At 38.2% G+C, this 21428-nt stretch overlaps 1 protein-coding gene across 7 annotated transcripts in view; it reads right to left on the bottom strand.

Moving 5' to 3' along the window:
• Window positions 1–21428, bottom strand: part of CDON (cell adhesion associated, oncogene regulated) — a 95091-nt gene that overhangs the window by 47884 nt on the left and 25779 nt on the right. For 6 of the 7 annotated variants that reach the window (XR_012492770.1, XR_012492769.1, XR_012492771.1 and 3 more), the window contains exons 2-8: window positions 13694–13830; window positions 11895–12167; window positions 10350–10496; window positions 9365–9508; window positions 8428–8715; window positions 6910–7179; window positions 995–1348 (exon numbers count right to left, since the gene is read on the bottom strand). Coding sequence is in view for 4 of the 7 variants with exons in the window: in XM_074321820.1 (XP_074177921.1) it covers window positions 995–1348; window positions 6910–7179; window positions 8428–8715; window positions 9365–9508; window positions 10350–10496; window positions 11895–12167; window positions 13694–13769 (1552 nt within the window). In the remaining 3 variants the exon portion in view is untranslated. Of the gene's footprint in view, window positions 1–994; window positions 1349–6909; window positions 7180–8427; window positions 8716–9364; window positions 9509–10349; window positions 10497–11894; window positions 12168–13693; window positions 13831–21428 lie in introns of those variants that run through there. The other variant, XM_074321821.1, reaches the window with a different exon arrangement.

Raw genomic sequence — 21428 nt, 5'->3', positions numbered from 1 at the left:
CACTGCTCTGGTTTAAGGGCACCTGCACTCTGGGGGGGGCCCACACTCTGGAGGACAAACCAGGGAAAAGAGCTGTGTGGAACCAGACTGTAAACTAACTAAAGCAGGGACTTCTGAAGCCCTGGACTTGTTGTACAGAAGGAGACACCTGGGTTCCAGGCTCCAGGTAAACACAGTCCCTGGACCCCATGGACTCTGACGTGTGGTACCTGAACATCCTCGCAGAAGAGAGCCCCATGAAGCCCTCCAAAGCAGAGGCCCAGGGCAGGGACCTCAGTTACCAAAACTAACGGCGGCACTGCTCTGTGACACTGACTCTCACATGACAAATATGGTGACAGTCTCTACTCAACTGACTACTTGACGGGAATACTGCTCTAAATGCCCACTGATGTAAGGTTTCAATTTGAATTAAGTCAAAATTGAATTAATTTTAATAATATTGCTATTATATTGCCAGTACTTCAAAAATTATATAAAGTTTTTGTCATCACCACCAAAAATTAATAAAATAAACAAGATTAATATTATTCATCCCATTAAAAAAATAATTGAGTAAGATGGAGAAATGCACACGCAGGTATTGTTCGATGGTACCGTGACTCTTACTTCCTCAATGAAAGCCAACCCTGTACACTGTGGATACTATACCTATCAAGGGCTCACCTGAAAAATCTCTGCAACAACATTTTCAGTAGCTTAGAAAACCAAATGCATTAACTACAAAAAAGGGGCCAGACCTTGGGCTTCCTCCCAAATGAGAGCTTTTTTATGACAAATGCAAGCTTAGCAAATCCATCAGAAACGGAGACCAAGGTTTGTTCCCTTCGTATTAAGGCCAAATACCAAAACCTACACTTCTACATGTCACTGCATTAGGGAAAAAATATCTTTAGAGATTGCTGGATTCATTAAAATAATACTTCAAAGCACTGTAGCCCCTATTATCAAAGAAAACTATTCATCTAAAAAAAAACAACGAATGGCAACTCACCCACGGTGAGGACTGCCTCGGACTTCGCGGTGCCATGCTCACTTGCAGCTTCGCAGGTGTACTTCCCGGCATGCTCCGGAGTGACAGCCTGGATGTACAGAGAGCTGGAGCCAGCTCGGGACACAACAAAGTAGACAGGCTCCAGGTCAAAGCCCCCAGGTCTTGGTGAGTGTGATTTTCGGGATTTAGATCTAAGGACTTGAGACGGATGGCTGGTTATCAATCCACGCCTGTCATACCAACGGATGACTGGAACTGGCACTCCAGTGGCATTGCAGGACAGAGTCACAAAGTCTCCTTCTACCACCTTGGTACTTGCTGGCGCTGTAACTATAACTGGCTTGAGTCCACCGTCTGTTAAAAAGTAATTCACACACAGAAAATTAAGAACATTGGTTTCTACAAGGCAAAATGATTTCATCCCACTGTGTAAATGTTCGCCATGTCATGTGCAAGTAGCAGTCTTAGAAACATCTTTCATACATGCGTTTCTAAGCAACGCCTTACATGCAGCTCTGTGGAGAACACACTCACACACTGACATAGCAGTGCTGGCAAAATCACGTGCCAGTAGTGATATGGTCATGATAGTAATGATTAGAACAAAGATAACTCCCTTCTTGTTAGTGCCCTTCTCACCTCGCACCAAGGAAAACTGTCAATAAAAAGTAGAATTGTTCATAGCTGTGGGCTCCTAACCTCTCCTACATAGACTTTCTGTCCTCCAGAAAGGAATGTATATAATCTGTTGAAAGCTCTCCAATAGGTGTCCTATACACATTTGACCACTGTAAATATAGAACATGTGAAGCCAAAATTTCAGACTTTAACACGAAAAAGGTGTAAAGGAGTAAAAAACTAAATAAGATTCCTTCATGAAAATAGTCAATTCCGGGGATGGAGGATTTGGGGGCAGGGGGAGGGAATCCGATTATAAAAATTCCTGGGCGAAAAACCTGTCCTGAGTAGGTTGATAAACCTACTTCCTACCATATACATGAACAACATTTTTGTTTCTGAACTAACTCTTTGCTTTTGGTCCCAGATATTCTCTGGGGCTATTTTTTTAAGTATGCCTACAATGGAATATTGATGACAAATAACATTTTCTCCAACATATTTTTCTTTCTCCAGTCCTACTTCCTACGTTTGACAAAACAAACCAACACTTGGTATTGTCAGATTTCTGAATTTTGCCAATCTCTTAAGTGTTAAATGCTATTTCACTGGTCCTAACCTACATTTATTTCCCTGAGTACTAATAAGGTTGAACATCTTTTCACGTTTATGTGTCACTCATATTTTTCCTCCTTTGTGAAATGCCTTTTGTCCATTTTTCTATTGGATCATTTATCTTTTTTTGTAATGGTTCAGAGTTCTTTGTATACGAGTATACCAGATACTGTTCTTTTGTTACTTATATATGTTACTAGTATTTCTCCCAGTTTATTGTTTTTCTTTTCATTTTAATGGTATCTTTTAATAACGAGGATGTTTTAATTTCAGTGTAGTCATATCAATCTTTTTAAAAATTAGCCTAAACTGTCTTACTAAAAATTTTTACCCAGACCATACAGATATTCTCCTGTATTTTCTTCAAAAACTTTGCCATTTTGCTTTTCTGTGTAGGTCTTTAATCCACTAGGAATTTGTCTTTGTATACATTATGAGTTAGAGATTTACTTTCCTCTTCTTCTCCACATGATAACCAATTATCTCACATCAAACTTGCCATGGATATCCTTCCCTTGGTGATCTGCAATGCCACTTAGTCAAGTCGTTAAGTACAAATGTCCTTTCAGCAGTCTCTGTCTTGTTCTAAGAGTCTATTTGTTCCTACACCAAAACAAGACTGCCTTAATGATTACAAATTTTTGTACATGTTCTAGTATCTGGTAAAGTATGTCCCTGTCGCATCCCAAGCAAGGAGAGTTGTGGGGAACGAGGAGGGCAGCGCAGGGTTAAAAAAAGACAGTAGTCATGAATAGATTATAAACAGGGCCAAGGGACCCCCAGTCTCAAGGACTGGATGCCCCAAATCGGGCCTATGCATTAGCTTTTATTAGTTAGGTGGGGAAGCAAAGGAGATAAAGCTTGTCAATCTCAAGATCTGTGAGTCCTACACATCATAATAGGAAAGTGATTCAAGCCAATCACCCTTGCCTGCAGGCAGCAGAACAGTAAGTCTCAGGATGTTTGTACTTCCCCAAGGGACAAAACCTATATGCATATGAATAGATGGAGAGCACACCATTGAGTCACTTTCCCTGCAGGTTGTGGGAAGGAATGCAGCCACAGAGGCTGAGGCACTCCTTAGCCGGGGGAAGGTGGGGGGCTGTGCCCACCTATACGAACTCCGAACTCCGTAGGTTCTCCTGCTGGTCCCCACTCGACTGCGCCTGGCTTGAGCAGTCCGCTCCGTGGGGAATCTTACTCATCATTGGCTGACCAGCCATCTTTTTGGGGCCAAACAGGGAGACATGAGGTGCAAACACAAAGGTGAAGCAAGGTCCCTGAAAGGATCCGTCTCACAGACTCTCCTTTCTTTGGGGGCAGGTACAAGGAGACAGACGGGTAGGCTGCTGCACGGCCACATGTCCCCCACATTATATTTCTTCTTTTAGAGTGTCTTATCTATTCTCAGGCCTTTGCTCATTCATATAAATTTTAGAATCAGTCTGTCAAGGTCCTCAAAATATTTTGATAGAATTTTAATCGAAATTACATAAATCTAGAGAAAGATTTTCGAAAGATCTGACAACAGCATATTAACAAATTTTGGTATCCATGAACTGGTATATTTTTCTACGTACTTGGGGTTTTTTAATGTTGCTAATATAAAGGTCACCTTTAAACTCTACTTTGTTGCTGGTTGTAATGGTTAAATTTATGTGTCAACCTGACTAGGTAAGTGATACCCAGGTAACTGGGTGTGTCTGTGAGGGTGCTCCTGGAAAAGATAGCATTTAAACTGGCGAACTGCATATAGCAATGGCCCTCCCCAAAGTGGGTGGGCACCATCCAATCTCTTGAGGGCCCAGTGGAACAGAATTGCGGAGGAAGGGCAAATTTTCTCTTTGCTTGAACTGAGCCATCTGTCTTCTCCTGTCCTTGGACATTGGACATTAGCGCTCCTGGTTCTCGGGTTTTTGGATTTAGGTCAAAACTTACACCATAAGCACACCCTCCCCCCAACTGAATTACACCATCGGCTTTCCTCCTCCAGTTTACAGAGGACAGACCCTGGAACTTCATGACCGCCATAACTGTGTGAGTCAATTCCTATACCAAATTTCCCTTATGTATATTTTATACATTCTGTTGGTTTTATTTCTCTGGAGAAACCTGGCTAATACATTGGTATACAGAAAGGCAACAAATTTTTGTTTATTGGTCTTCATCCAGCCATTTGCTAAATGCTCTTATTATTTCTGATAATTTGCTAGCAAACTATTGAAGATTATAATCCATGTCGACAATCATAGTAGCTGTAAATTAATAACAATTTGGTGTTTTTTTTCTTATCCTTACATTGTTTTATTTCTTTTTCTTTTTTTTTTTTTTTAAATTTATTTATTTATTTCTTTTTCTTGTTGTTCTGTGCTGGTTTAGACTCTCCAGTATGATGATAAATGGAAGGTTTTAAAGGGAATGCTTCTAACATTTCAATGTTAAAAGTGATGTCTCCTATAAGTTTTTGTTAGATACTCTTTATCAAGTTAAGAAAGTTCCCCTCTATTTCTATTTTTCTAAGTGTCTAACATGGATACTGAATTATGACAAATGTTTCCCTGCTTCTATTGAGATATTCATTGTTTTTCTCCTTTATTCAATAAAAAGAATGAATGACACTTTAAATTTTCTGGTTGATTCCTGGGATAACTCCTTAGTCAAGATGTATTTCCTTTTCTATATATTGATTGCTTGTTAATATTTTATCTAGGATTTTTGCATCTATGTTCATAAATGAGACTGGTTTTCAATTTTCCTTTCTCATACCTTTTTTTTGGTGATTTTGGAATCAAAATTATACCAATTAGAGTTCCCATTTTTTTTCTTTTCTCTGGAAAAGTCTGTGTAATATTTGGAATGGTCTGTTACTTTTTATTTCTTTAAGTCAGCCTTACTAAGTTATAGTTTTCCTAACAATTTGTCCATTTCTGTCTACATATGTAAACTATTGACATAAAGTTTATCACAGTCTTACTATTTTTAATCTCTACAAGACTTGGACTTTTTACTCCTAATATTGTTTATTTGTATTTTGCCAAAGATTTTTCCATTTTATTAGACTTTACAAAGAACCAACTTTTATCTTGACAGGCATGCCTCCGAGGTACTGTGGGCTCGGTCACAGATCACCACAATAAAGCCAGTATCACAATAAAGCAAGTCGTGATCTTTTCCTGGTGGAGGGTCTTACCTTCAATTTGTGGAAAAAACACAACATTTGTTCAGTAAAGCGAAGTGCAATAAAACGAGGCACGCCTGTACTGAGCCTCTCTACTTTATCTTCATTTTCTATTTATTTGATTTCTGCCCTGATCTTTATTATATCCTTTCTTCTGCTTTCTTAAAATCTATTCTATTGTTTTACTTAGCTCACTAATTTTCAGTCTTATTAATTTTCTTTTATAAGCATTTAGGCTATAAGTTGCCTTCTAAGTTCCATTTTTGCTATATCCCACACAATTTGATCTGTGGCACCTTCATTATCATTCAAAGTATTTTAAATTTCCAGTATGACATTTTTGATCCAGCTATTGAGAAGTATAATTTTAAATTTCCAAATACATGCTGATTAAAAAATATTTTTGTTATTAACTTCTTAATTAATTGCACAAAGGTCAGAGAACTGATTTGTATCATAGTGATTCTTTGAAATTTGAAGTATTTATAACTCATAGACAAAAGATTGATTTCCCTACTATATAAAGAACTATCAATCAATAAGAAAACAGAACAAACCTAATTTTTAAAATGGACAAAAGACAATGAACAATGAATACACAGGAGAGCAAATTCAAATGGCTCCTAGACACATGAAAAGAGTCCCAACATCACTCATAATAAAATACAGATCAAAAGGTACTTTTTTTTTAACTTATCAGACTAGCAAATATTTTTAAAAAAATTGACAATACTCTGCCTTGGTGAGGATATGAGGAAACGGGCAGTTACACATTGCTGGTGGGAATGTAAACTGGTAACAGTTTTGGAGAGCAACTCAGTGATCAAAATTACCAATGCATATATGCTTTTATTAAGCAAGTTCATTTCTAGGGATTTATTTTACAGATATTCACACATGTGCAAAATAATCTATGTAGAAGGACATCATTGTAGAGCTCCTTATAAAAGCAAAACATTAGAAACAGCCATCAATAAGGTACTGGTCAAATCATTACAACTCTATAATGGAATATTAATAAGCAGCCATTTTTAAAAAGGAATGAAAATACTCTTTAATGTGCCATAGGTAAAGGTATCCAAGAGATACGCTAAGTGAAAAATTCAAGGTAAAAAATGTTACCACGATGTAAAAAAAAAGATATTGTTATTAAACACATATACACATATGTTGTGTGTAACTGTGTATGTACATACAAGAATATTCAAAACATTGATACAACTCATTAGTCCTAGAGAAATCTGGCTGGCTAGGGAATAGAAGTGAGAGACTTTTACCATGTACCTTTTAAACTATATTGTATTTGTTGAAAAATATTTTTCAAAATGATTTAAAGAGCTTGATTAAATAAAGCTGCCTCTTCGTGGACATACCTACTTGCAATTAGAAAGGACCGTGAAACATGAACACAGTTCTGTTACGGTGAGAGGATCATTCCCTTTAAATTTTAGCCACAACAAAAGCCTATCTATAAACTAAAATTTACTATAATTACATGGCCTACCTTTTTCAATTTCAAGTCTCCCAGTAGACTGCATAAATCCAATCCCATTATCTGCGACACACTGATACAGCCCAGAGTCTTCTATGGTAACACCAGTGATTTTCAATCCAGTTCCTGCAGTTAGATGTCGTGGGGAAGGAGAAACAGGCTGTGCATTATGAAGCCAGGTACAGTTGGGGGCTGGGTTCCCATGAACCTCGCAAGTAAATTGTACTGTGGCACCCAGCGACACTGTCTGATCCCGCAGTCCTTTAGAAATTGAAGCATGTTCTGAAAACAAAACATATATTATCACATGAGTCATGTAAAATCTTCTCTCTGCCAGTAACTAGTTAAAACCAAATTGTATTGTTTACTCACATTCTCCCATCTGCTATGGTCAAAAAAAATTAGAAATGCATTTTAACTTTCCCCTAATAGGGAAAACCATATGTTACTAATATGTTATAATCTCTTTTTAATACATCTCCCCACCCACTTGACTCCCTCAATACACACACAAATACACACATGCACACACACAGAGTTTCTAATCTTGGGCTTCTCTTAGCATTAGTTTCAGGTTACTTGTTTGAAATAAAGTAATAGTTTCCCAGATTTCACACTACACAAGAGCCAAAACAGAAGAATGCTTATTCAGAAGTTAAATTCTTTTTATGGTCAGTTTTGAGGTTATGTGTATACTGGGCAAACTTCCTTTAATATCCATCAAGTGAGTTTTTCCCTAGACAAAGCACATCTTTTATCGACGTTTATAACATATGCCCAAATTAAATGATTACGCATATTAATCTAGTCCTAATGATCATTAAACTTTAAAGCCCACTTGCCATGCACTTACATGAACTCCAGTGTAACCTACATCAGGCCCTTGTTGCAATTAACATAAGCAGGCTTACAAAACTGCGTTAACAATGAAACCACTTACTACCTATTTTATTCTGGTTTTCATGAAAACCTGGTTTGAGAAAGGAAAACACTTTCTGGCGCTGCACACAATAGTGAGATAGGTAGCTGGAAGAAAAGAAAGGAACAGCTTGGAGCTAGAGAGTATACAGAGAAATGTGAAAATAATGCAGATTTTGTGCGCCAGGTATAGTGAAAGCATTCCAAAAGGAAAAAATCAAAGAAATAGATTTCTTTCTGAGGTGATATTTTCTAGTCAGTATTCTGCCTTAGTGACTACTTACTACTGGATACTATACGTGACACAGCCCGGAATCTTCTACCGAATTCCAGTCTTTCCTCCGTGTCATTTAAGGAAGAGCAAGCAAGCTCTGCACTACATAACCAGGTTGGGGTGAGGGTCCCAAGAACGTCCCAGGTGAACTGCTCCGCGACACCTAGAAATACTGCCTAATTCAGCAGTCCTTTAGGAAAATGAACCTTGCTCTGTCTACTGGTGTAGATATCCCTAGTTTATTTCGTTCACACTTCACAAACAGATCTTCCATTCAAACATCAGTTAGACCAGAAAAATAGCCTGACCTTAAAACAACATGTTAAGTGCCATCTTACCAAGTACATTAACCATGTAAGTGACGTGTTTTATGTCTCCAGACTTGCTTCCCACCATACACGAGTAGTTCCCAGAGTCCACTGGCTCGATGCTATCTGTGGCAAGATGAGAATACAGCCTCCTCCAACTGCTTCCCGCCATGGCGTCCTGACCATCCTTCAGCCAGTGCACTTGAGAAGCTGGGACCCCGCTCACCACACACTCCAGGGTTACAGGGCTCTGAGAAAGCACAGCTAATGCCTGTGAAAGGGTGGGGTGGAGAATGTGAAAATCATCTGAAGAAGGGGCTGGGGGAAAAAAGAGAAAACAAAAAATTACCATTAAGTTTTCAAGTCCAATCGCTTCCTTAGCAAATTTGTGAGCTTGTCCACCTTCCCATTTATTCTTCTTTACACTACAAGGTCCTACCGGGCAGCTAAATCATTTTTAGTAGAGAATTAAAATTAAATGAGTTGGTGATCCTTTAGGCTACATCCGAATTAGCAGTTTAGAAACGGAGAATTCTCACCAAGACCAGGAACTACTACTTGATTGAGCTTTGTCTATTGGTGCCACCTCGACTCAACTACCATAATCTAAAACTCAGCTTATAATTTATCAATCTGGAAGAGAACAGATACATGCTTTTTTCATAATTCAGTTAGCCACCCACTTGGTCACCACTGATATAAAGTTATATTTTCTCTATAATTTCTTTTTATTTGAGCAAAGGGCAGTTTTCCATATGTATTCCAATCTGTGATCTTGACCAAAATTCTCCGCTAAAGAATCATTAAAACCTGTACAGCACTATTCTATAATACATGTATGTATCTAATTTTTATAATACTAATTTCTTATGCTAAAAAGGATCTAGAAAAAACTCAACTCTCAACTTCCTACGAGGAATGCTTGTGAGGATGTCTCCTAGTTACCTTTATCCTCCCAAATACTTACGACTCACAAGGAGCTTTCGGCCAATGGGTTCGACTTTTAATTCATGTGTGACAGGATTAAAGGCTGCACATTTATATGATCCCTTGTCCTCTAAGGATACATTCAAAATCTGAAGATTTCCTGATGGAAGGATTAAGTAATTCTCTGAGGAAGGAAGGGAACACAGTTAGGCCTCTCTCTTTATGAAAAACACCCATTAAAACTAATCAAGGCTGATAGTTATGCTTTAAAGTTAGACATAAGACCAGCAGCCAATGAGCAATTGGAGAAAATTCATTAAACGAAGGAAAGGGACAGTCAAGGCAAACAAAGTCAATCGTACTAGATTAACAAAATCAAGCCCTTCAGAAACAATTGACAACAGATCACTGGCTGGGTACACTGAAAGCCGGAGAAGCACATTTAGACAAAGGTACAATAACCAGAGCTACCACCTGGGACAAACCCACACCTATAGCACTGGTCACCCAGCATTCAGTCATGTCTGTTCATTCATGTTTTTTTTTTTTTCTCAACAAGTGATAAGCAATGAAGACAGCAGAAAAAGGCCCTACACTCACGCAGCTGACATTCCAGTGCGGAGACTGGGGGTGGCAGAGAAAGGGGTAAATAACAAACCAGCAAACAAAAATATTTATAACACAATGCTATAGGGGGAAAAAAGAAAAAACAAGAAGCTGAATACAAGGGACAGACAGTAACAGGGCGTATTATTTTAGAAAGGGCCCTGAGGGCAGTCTTCTCAGAAGAAGGTCCATCTGAGTAGAGACCTGAGTGAGTCCAGGGGGTGAGCCCTGGGAGTATGAAATATCATTTCTACAGTGTAACCATTTGTTCTAGTCTTTTCCACTTGACTTCTGTGAGTGGAGACAATGTATCTTATGTATTTTTGTATCCACAGTCCCCAGCACACAGAGCTTAATAGTTGACTGTTTAATGAACATTTGACCTGTGGGTGCCAATGGCTTTTCATAAAAACTCTCACCTGTGGAATGTCTCAGCCACTTTCCTCGGATTTTATAGCGCACCTCGGCTTTAGGGTTACTATCTGGTACCTTGCAGCCAATAAAACCAGTACTTTTTTCTTCTGCTGTAATAACATGCTTTGTTGATGAACCAAAATCACCAAGAACTAAAATAAATAAATAAATAGATAAGAAAATAAATGTAAATTTGAACTCTCTTTCCCAAAGGAAATTTAAAAACTAGAAACAACATCTGCAACACGGCCGTTTGTGGCAGCCAATCCCAGCTCATAGCGGAGCACGATCTTTTTATCTCAGAAAGGAGTGAGGGTAGAGGTGCACGGTAGAGGGCTGGAGCTAAGTCATGACACCCCTTTCCAGAAGACTACAAAAAAGCAAACTGCTCTTGAAGCATTAGGGAGAACTACCGCGTTTCCCCGAAAATAAGACCTAACCGGAAAATAAGCCCTAGCAAGATTTTTCAGGATGACATCCCCTGAACATAAGTCCTAATCCATCTTTTGGAGCAAAAATTAATATAAGACTCAGTCTTATTTTTGGGGAAACACGGTATAAAGCATAATTGCTCCCTCCATTCTGTGGAGATCAGTCCTTTTCAATCCAGCTCCTCATCAAAACTGACTTTCCCTATATATCATCATTCTGTGTGTAGCTACTCATATTGCAATAAAATGGTTTACAGGAGTGAACCTAGGACATTGAAAAACAAAGCCATATATCGTTTGAATTATCTGACTAGACTAACTTAGTTCCTCTCAGGTTAAGTTTACTACAGACGGAGTCTGCATGGATGGGCTCTATTATCTCCAAAGCTGAAAGCATTCAGCAGCCTGCCGCTAGGAATTCAGCCCTCCAGTTGTGTGTTTTGGAGCTGTCCATGGGTCACAGCTGTACAAAAACATTTACTCTTCTCAGTTATGACAAACTCACTACTGCTGGGGAATCCAGATTTGTTCTGTAAATAGGGGTGCCCTTGCAAAGACGTTTTCCATTACTGGAAGCCATCAGCATTTGAAAGGCAGATGGCTCAAACGTACTAAGAACACCACGCATTCCAGATTTCCCCTAAATTCAATGCTCCACATTCCTTTCTTTACAGTCAGTTATTATTTTCCTGTTTCTTTAGCCTGGTTTCAATTAAATAAATTAATATCACTCAGTAATCAAGGCAAATAAAACAATTAGATGTGAAAGATAAAGAACTGCATAAAATAACTGAGTGTTAAAGTAGACAATAGCTTTTTTGTTGCTGCTCATATTAAGGACTTTCCAATACTCACAAAGAAATTCAGAATTCACATTAGAAAACTGTCCTAACTGTGAAAAAAAATCACTTCCATACCCTCATTAGAGAGGAAGGCACCTGGCTAGGCACAGAGGTTCAAGTACATTTCCCCAAGTTAAACACACAGCAAGAGTCAAGGCTGGGATGAGACCTCTGTGTGTCTTCCTCCAAAACCCATGCTCTTCCCACTATTCAAAAATGCAAGTACCAACAGTGATTTCAGGGAAAACCATAAACAACAGAACACAATTAAACTCACCTGCAGTGGATACTGTTGCAGGGCTACTCACAATTGCACCGATGCTATTGTTGGCAATGCACTGGTAGTGACCCGAGAGGGAGGGGTTCAGAGAAAGGATAGTCAAAGTCCCCTGATGAACCTTAATCTGCGCCAAGTTTCTATCCAATCGCTGTCCATTGTGCAGCCATGTGATATGAGCGGTCACGGGTTGAGCAGAACAATGGAGGACTACAGGCCCACCAAGTTTCTGGACAGCAGACAGTGGCTCAGAAATAAAATAAGGTGCCAAGTCTACAAAGGAACATTTCCCACGTACCAAGGGCGGGAAGAATGGGAGAGAAGGGGAAAGACAAAGGAGAGTACATTAAATACATTTCATCTGAATCTATGTGACTAAATGCAATCCCTTACTTTATCTATGAATGTCATGGTTCTTACGGCTTGCAAAGGTTCTAGGTCTTATAAGCCCAGTTTTGGAAGAAAAAGGCAACATGTTAACCTGGGACTTGACAATTAGGATAGAATAGATGCGAATCCTTATGATATAACTCAAACAAATGAGAAATGGCAAACTGCTCTTCTTAACGAAGTAGCTTTTAAGAAATGGAAGTTAAAAATCTGAAAAAGCAGAGATGACTTTCAAAATAAAAAGAATTCTCTCCCATAGTACCAACAGGATTTGACTTTAAGAGCACGTTATTTTACGAATAAGGCTATGGTACTTCTACTTCCCTTTAATACAAAATAATGTTCAACTTTTAAGAAAGCAGAAGTAGAAAGTTAGAAAGCCACACAGAACTACAAAGTCTGTCCTTTTGTGTATATAAGACTAAATAGAGTATCACTCTTACTATTTTTATTTGGTGTTTGGAATAATTTCATTTCTTATGTCAAGTCCTCCAGGAACTTGGGGAAGGAGGGTTCTTGCACTTAAGTATCAAAACAGAGCCCTCACTTCCACCCAAAAAAGAGGGCGGAGAACAGGAATGCTGTTAATATGCCAGAATAAAATACTTTTTCAGAAAAACCAATACATTATTAAATCTATTTTTACAGGTATTTTATTAGAAATGAAGATTAAGGGAAGTGCCTCGCTTGACTAAATCTGAGGTTGTTGTTTAGCAAAACAAAAAGAGAAATAAAGCCATTAAATCAATTCTTCCCTTACTGAGTATAATATAGTTAGACTGTATTTTCAACAGAGAAAATAAATACATATTACTTAATGAATAAACATCACTGTACTTGTATATACTTATATATAAATTTTTACCCAAATCTAAAATAAAAAGAAATGCATGTGGGCCATGGATTAGGGTCAGGCTTATATACACATTTAACAATAAACACATTTAAGCTTTTCAGTAGCGCAAAGAGTTAGATGATAAATTAGGCAAGGTCATGAGAGACCTGGGATTTGAACCAAGTTCTCGCACTCCAAGTTGAGTGCTGTCACATGCTGACTCTAAAATGTCTCTTTGGTGGTATGTAGTCAGCATTTTACTCCTGTTATAATTTCCAAATTCAGAAATTTGGAACACATCATCTTACTGAAAAAAGCACCATCAGAAAATATTTATTTTTAAGGCAACAAAAGGAATAAATTATGACGACAACGATGGGAAAGCCTGTTAATGCCCAAGAAGCACTAAGAGACCCCAAGTTAATCAGTTTCAAAATCATTCAGCTGGTCAAACAATCTTACGCGTCTTTAGAAACCATAACCACCCGCAAAACACTGAAGTCGAAGTTTGTTTCTTATAAGACGAAGATGAGGGAAAGCTACAGCGAAAGCACGACTATTCTTCGCCTCTTACCTGAACTCACAGAAGAGCACAGAATCCAAAGAGTCACATACAACCGTGTCCGTAAGGGTCCAGGATGTGGATGCATAGCGCCAGATTACAGAAGGGGGCAGGACAGACTTCCAGAGCAAACCCCAGGCCTCAGCTCACTGAAAGACATTCAAAGAAAAGAAAACCTAAATCACAAAAACAGTGGAACTCTTTGATCTGAGTGGCCAGTAGAGTTATGCGCGTGATGGCTGCCATCTATGCTGAAAGTCTTGACAGAGTGCGTCAAACACAAGGCACTGAATGATCCGTATTTTTCCAATTCTCAAACTAATCTCTAGACACTAAGTTACAGCTAGAAGTTTTGCTCCTTCTTCCAAGGTACGAGAATGCCTCTTATAACCAAATCCATCATTCCAAATGAATACATTTAACAGACTGTAGTGCATTTGTTTGTACATCCTACAAGCATCTATGACACAACAGAAAATGCATTCTTTCTCCACATTCCTTAAAACAGAAACAGTAACACAAACAACAAAATAATAGCTAATTTATAGTGCTTAGTATGTGCCAGACACCATTTCAGCGCTTTTAATATATTAACTTCATCTTTACAACAATCCCGTGAGATAGGAACTACTGGTTTTCTTCCCTTTTTTCAGATGGGGGATGCAGGCTCATGGATTGGTCAAACAGCGAGTACCAAATGCAGGCCTGTGTTGGGACAGAGCTTGGCATGTGGGCAGAACATCCAAAGACCACTGTGTGGTGAGAGAGGGATGCACCAGAAAAAGAGCACAGAGGAAAGCTGGGCCAGATCTTACCCAGCTTCCAAAGCCATGCTGAAGATTTTGGAATTGGGTGAAAAGGTGAAAGGGAACTACAACTTGCTCGTTATGAAAATAGTCACGGGGATGTAAAGTGCAGCATAGAGAATATAGTCAATAATAGTGTAATAACTATGTATGGTGCCAGGTGGGTCCTAGACTTAGTGGGGTGCTCACTTCATAAGGTATATAAATGTCTAATCGCTATGTTACACACCTAAACTAATACTGTATGTCCACTCTAATTAAAAAAAATAAATTAAAAAAAAGATTTTGGAATGTATTCTCAATGTAATAGCAAGTCCTTAGAGGACTTAGAGAAAGCGAGTGATGGAATCTCATTTGTGCTTTAAAAAGATTACTGGCTGGTGGGGACTACACTGACGTGGGGTGGGAATGGAAGAGGGAGACCAAGTCGAGGTAGTGTAACCACTCAGGAGACAGCTGAGCATGTGCTGGCTTAGACTAGTGAGTCAACAGTGAAGGTGGTGAAAAGAAATTCAATTCAGACCATATTCTAAAGCAAGAACCAACAAAATTTGCCGAAGGCTGGAATATAGATTGAGAGATAAAGAGATGTGTTAAGGATAAGTTCAGTTTTGGTGGAGCAGGATAAATGATAGCCGTGTTTACCGAAACGGGGAAGACTGAAGAGAGGGAGACACTAAAGAGAAGGTAAACAGTGCTGTTTTGGCCAAGGTAAATCTGAAATGTCAATTAGCCATCCAAGTACTACTGCCAAGTCAACAACTGCATGTAGGAGTCTGGAGCTGTGGGGAGAAGTCGGAGCTGGAAGTGCAGATGTTAGACTAGCAAAGCCATGGCATTGTCTGAGCTCTCTCTAAGGAAAATGAGAGAGGAGAAGAGAGACCAGGTAGGAACTCTGGACCCTCCAACCTTCAGAGACTGAATAGGGAAGGAGGAAGGAGCAATGGAGACTGAGAAGAAGTCATCAATGAAACTGGGAGAAATCCAGGGATATGTTGTATTCCAGAGAGAAAAATGGAAAATATTTCTAGAAGTGCCATTAACTCTCTCGAACACGGCTGAGGAGTAGAGTAAGATGAGACACCATCAGAAAAGCATGATGAAGTTCACTGGTGATATTGACAAGAGTGGTTTCAATGGAGAACAAACAGAGACTGATGATCGGTTTATGACAGAACAGGAAGGGAGGATGCGAAGAGAGCGGCGTTTTGCTCTACAAAGGCAGCAGAAAAATAGGGGAAGCTACTAGAGACGAATGGCAGTCAAGGGAAGGTTTGTTTGTGTGGGTTTTTAAAAAATATATAGAGTATAACAATTTAGCAAAGCTGAAAATATTTCACAAAGCTCAGCAGTGGTAAGGATGTGAGTAAAAATCACTATGATATATTGTTGGTGGAAATATAATTGGTAAATTCCTTTTGGAAGGAAAATCATTCAGACAATAAATGTTTATTTAATGCTTATTATATGCTAGGTATTATTCTATGAGCTGGGGATATACAGCAATTTAAAATATATATATATAAAAAATAAAAAAATGTATACCTTACATACTAGTGGAAGAGAGGGACGATGAACAAGATGAAAAAGCAAAATTAACGTCCATGCCATCCTCCAGATAAGGTTCATTCTTTGTTCTCTGTGCTCCCTCTACACCTTGGAAAGCTAACTACCACTGCACTCATTACTCTGTTCTGCAGTGGATCTGGTTATATAACTATGTCCTCTTTGAAGACAAGAGTGACATATTCAACTTTGTAAATTCTAACACCTAGCAAAAAATAGGTACCTAATCGATGTTTTTTAACATGAAAGGAAGACCTTAACATAATGCAATTTCCAGAAGTACCTTAAAGAGTAGTATTTAATGAGAACTGTCTGGGGCAGCCTGATGGCTCAGTTGGTTAGAGTGCGAGCTCTGAAACAACAAGGTTGCCGGTTCAGAACATTCCCGCATGAGATGGTGGGCTGTGCCATCTGCAGCAACTGGACTTGGAGCTGAGCTGTGCCTTCCACAACTAGATTGAAGGACAATAACTTGGAGCTGATGGGGCCTAGAGCAACACACTATTCCCCAATAAAATTTATTAAAAAAAACAAAAAATGAGAACTGTCATCTCATCTGGATTCAGTATAATCTAGCTATATTTTTTTATTCATTCATATGTATGATTTTAAGATTCACCAAAAAGACAATATAGTAGGTGCCTATCATATGCCAGGCACCATGCTAGGCTCAGGATCCAAAGAGTGGTCATTATGTCTGCAAATTCTCCCCGTATTCCTGCTTGGCCAGGGCTGGACACAGAAATCTGTGACTACGGAATACAACAAAATGTAATGACAGAGCTATAGCAATAACATTTCAGAAATGAGAATTTCATGCACATATTCATGTATGCAAAGAAAGGCTAATTCTACCACTGACAGAGGTGGGTAGTGATACGCAGCAAGGCACCTATGTATGGCTCTGAATAAATCAAACAATTACCTCCCAGTATCTGCTTACTTCTCTATGCCAAGTACTCCAAAATCTACACAGAGCAAATTCAACTTTATCTCGATCACAGACTTATCAGATCACGGGCTGCCTTTTACACTTTTTCTGCTGAGCTCTTTTTAAAAACTGGAGAGGATATTTTGGGACCACTCGTTGGAAGAAGGGGCCAGCTGTGTGAAAACTTTTTTTTTTTTTTTTTTGGTTTATTTGAATTCTCACTTGGTTCGAGGGTAAGAACTGACACACCACCGCTAAGCAGTCAAAGCAAAGTAAACATTCAAATAACTTGTTAACAGGAGCCACTTTCCTGAGAGAATGAGGACAAGGAGTTTCTTCCTTTTGCCAAATCTTTCCTCAACTATTTATTTATTGAAAAGCAGTGAAACAAATTCCTGAGTCAACTTTAACCCTAGCACATGATCTACTGACTTACTTTACAGCTGTCCTTTCAATTTTCACAGCTCATTACTGCTACCTAAATATTAGCACACAAGGATATCTCTTAATTCTATCTTTCTATTAGGTTACTCATAACGCACTGCCAGTTGATTTTCGAGGTTGGAAAGAACTTATGACCGTAACAGCCATTTACTAAATTCTGTTGACTTGGTTTATATTTATCCACGGCAAGCTTGCTCAGTTTGTTAGAGAACTGGGATAAGGAGAGCAAGGCCCTGGGTTCTATTGCTACATGGGTCAGGTAGTTTGAAATTATATTCAGCAGCTACCAAGAGCAACCTAGGTCCAACCTCCCAAATAAACATCACTGACCACAAGGAAGGTTCACTGATGTATAAATCAGGGTATATCCATTAGCACTACTGGAAAATTGTTCAGTGCTATGTGATTTTTTTAAAAGTACTATCTTTGTCAAAAAAGGAAACCATATTTGACTAAGTTATTGGAAAACATATATTTATAAATTTTAACATATATATTTCTAACACCTACATATAAATACATAATTATATAAAATGTATATATGTATATTTATGTGTGTGTGTGTCTAAGTATGTATGTCCTGCATTGCTCTAGCAAATGAACAATTTGTTTAGCCAAGTTTACGACAACTGAACGAGGCTGCTGCCACCTTCTTACACACAGATCAGTGGACTTAACCTGTATGTTGGCTTTCTTACCCTACCTTGGCAAGGGAGACAACAGCCCTAATTTCCTCTGTGTAAAAGTTGTCATTCCATCCTTGTCTTATCCTCTTTTCTGATCTGGCAGCAGTGGCCAGCAGAGAAAAAGGTCCCGTGTAAGAGCAAACCAGCTCACTCCACCACTCATCACTTTGGCACATCACTTGGCAAAGGCTGTTTGACCTTCATTCTATCACACGTAACATTCAAATATTCTCATGCAAAAATTAAAAACAGTTCTAATTTAAATCATATCAGATGGAATAGAATTCTGATTTAAATCACACTGTCATTTTTTAGACTGTAGTGCTTTTCTCACTTAGAATTTTTTTAAAGCACCTGTGAGGTTAACATAATGCCAGGTGATATTTTAAACAAAATATTCAAGTTTTTTTCCACATATTCTACAATGAATGTTACTTTCACAACCAGAAAATTGTTAACAGGAGGTTTCTACAAATACTCACTGACAAAAAAACATATTTAGTATAGAAAATGTGGAATACATAAAAATACAAAAAAGAAAGCAAACATGAAAATTCCACCACCTAAATAACACATCCATATTTTGATTCATTTCCTAATCCTTTCCATATATGTTTACATTTTCAGAATTGAGATCATAACATATGCAATAGTTTTAAGTCCTGCTTTATTCATTTATCTAATGATCTCTTTATTTACTAAAATTATTCATAAACATAATTTATAACAGCTATAGATACTTTATTGAATGGATGTACTTTAATTTAGTTACCCATTCCCTTTTGGATAGTTACGCTGTATTTTTTTATAAATGTGCACATATATGTGTACTTTTTTTGCTATTACAGATAATGATGCTATGGATGTTTTTGTCCACACATCTTTAACCACTCTGATTATGTCCTCAGGATAGATATTTTGAAGTGGAATTATTGGGTCCAGAAGTATAAACATTTTTAAGACTCTCAATATATATACTGCCCGATTGTTTTCCAGAAAGATGGCAGCATGTACCACCCTATCTCCAACGACCACCATCTGCCCTGCGAGGGGGGAATCCCACCCACCAGCAGTGGTTTAGATCCTTACACAGTGCTAAGCAAAATATGGATATAAAATAGGAATTTGAGCAATTAAATTATTTGATAGGGCATAAAACAACATTCACTGTCTAATCTACCAAGGATTTTTCTATCAATATTCTACATTTACATAAAAGTTAACTGCAAAAAGAATGAAAGAATGGACACATTTATCAAACCTTGTCAATCTAAACGTTCAACTGCAAAAAATACCACGGACACAAAAACCTCTGCTTTTTACCCAACATTTATTGTAAAGTAGGTTAAGGGGTCACTGTTATACTGTGTGATTTTAATTTATAGCATGTATTTCTCTAAAAAAAATTTGTATGCAAAAACTGCTAACAGACACTTTTTGGCAACATTTGCTGGCATTCAAAATAGTCAACTACCATTCATTTCAAAACTTTAATTCCCCTCCTCTAATGTTTTTCTTGTCTATAAAGCACATGTACACCTCTACTTCCCTAAACTACTGGAGTAGTAAAGCACTGATAGCACAAAGCACTGGGTTTACATTGGTTTGATTTTCACTTACTGTTGGACTTGGGCAGCAACCCGCTCAATGCCCTGTATGAAAAACAGAACTGTCAAGGCTTATCCAACTCACTGGTCTCAGAAGAAATGAGCATGACCATGAGGAAGTTCAGATCGGAGGAAGTTAAGAGCCAACATGATTCTTTTATTTTCACTGCAGTTCTGAGGGGCTGATGTAAGTGTCTGAGAAGATGCTTAGTGGTGACTTTGCTCCCAAGAAAGTAACTGGTAGTACAGTCTCTCCAGGAAAAAGACTCGGGTACAAAAAAATCAGAACAGCTAAGTGTAGCACCCCATTAAAGCTACAACTCAAGAGATAACTCTTTCCTCAACACTGTAAAAAAATCTCTGGACGGCTCCCCGGCTCCCCACTTTCGCATGCCGTGAGTGCTGTTCCTTGAGTCCTGGCCTGAAGTTCCTCAAGAATAGCTGACGTCTCCTAAATTATAGGGCTTTCTTTAAGCCTGCCCTTCACATCCACACAAAAGGCAATTTGTCTTGTATAACAAACTGTACTCTTATGCCATCCCAGCCTCAGGAGCATTTCTGTTGGCAAAGGGAAGCTAAAGGTAATAAGAAAGGAAATACTTCCCTAACATTTACTTAACTTATTGTTCAGGTGGTGAACTTAATGCTTTTATAACCTCTTTTCAACATGCTGCCAGAATAATCCTTTGGGAAAAGTCTTTTCCTGAATTTCTAGATTTGATTCCTTTGTTTTTGAAGCAAGCCTTTGCTTTCCTAAGGATGATCAAAGCTGTCTCTCTGAATTATCCCCTCCCTAAACCCTATATCAAACTTTCTTAAAGTTTTCTTTCAGGCTTAGGGAATAACTGTGATTAATTTGTGAACAAAAACTTGGCTTTGGGGTCAGTATTGTTCTTCAAAACAGAAAATTCTTTAAGTTCGTTTCTTTTTTTAAAGGCACCTTATTCAGCACAAAACATTTTCTTCTTTAAAAAAATTGATCCTAAGTGGCATTAAGTACATTTATATTGTTTTGTAACTATTGCCAAAAAAAAAACAAAAAAAAATCTTTATTTTCAATCTATTTCAAAACATGCTATTTCTCAGCTGATGAGGGGGGGAAAAAGTTTTCTGTAATAACTAAAGAAAAAATAAAATATGTCTACTTAAAAATTTTGTTATTTTAAGTACTGATTAATTCAGCACAATTTCAATTAGGGAAGTCAAACATACAAAACAGTTCCTTTTTAACTCATTGAACTACCTTGACCTTAATCACATTCAACTTTAAATCTCCTCAAAGTTTTCTCCATTCTAAACATTGGAATACTTTAGCTAAGAAGCTAACCTCATTTCCTGAAGACTTCTCCAAGAAACCTACTTTTTCCAGGAAATACTCATTCAATCAATTAATTCTATACATAGGGCATCAACTTTGGGCAAGATCCTGTGAGGGGTACGAAGATGAGGAAGCTGAGGAAGGCATCATTCCTGAACTCAAGGCTATTGCAGCCTAATTGAGAAAAGAAGTGTGAACATAATTTCAGAATAAAGTGTCCTAAGTACAATAAGAGGGTAAAAAGTATTAAAAGAGTTAAAAGAAGAGGAATTCACCTTTTAGTCCACAAACCGTGCTCAGTGCTTACCTACTATGTGTCAGGCACCGTGCTATCCTGGGAACTCAGCCACCAACAAATCAGATAGTACACCTGCCTTCCTGAGGCTTAC

This window comes from Rhinolophus sinicus, linkage group LG16, assembly GCF_036562045.2.
Source record: "Rhinolophus sinicus isolate RSC01 linkage group LG16, ASM3656204v1, whole genome shotgun sequence".
Taxonomy (NCBI): domain Eukaryota; kingdom Metazoa; phylum Chordata; class Mammalia; order Chiroptera; family Rhinolophidae; genus Rhinolophus; species Rhinolophus sinicus.
This window is presented reverse-complemented; position numbering and strand designations above follow the sequence as displayed.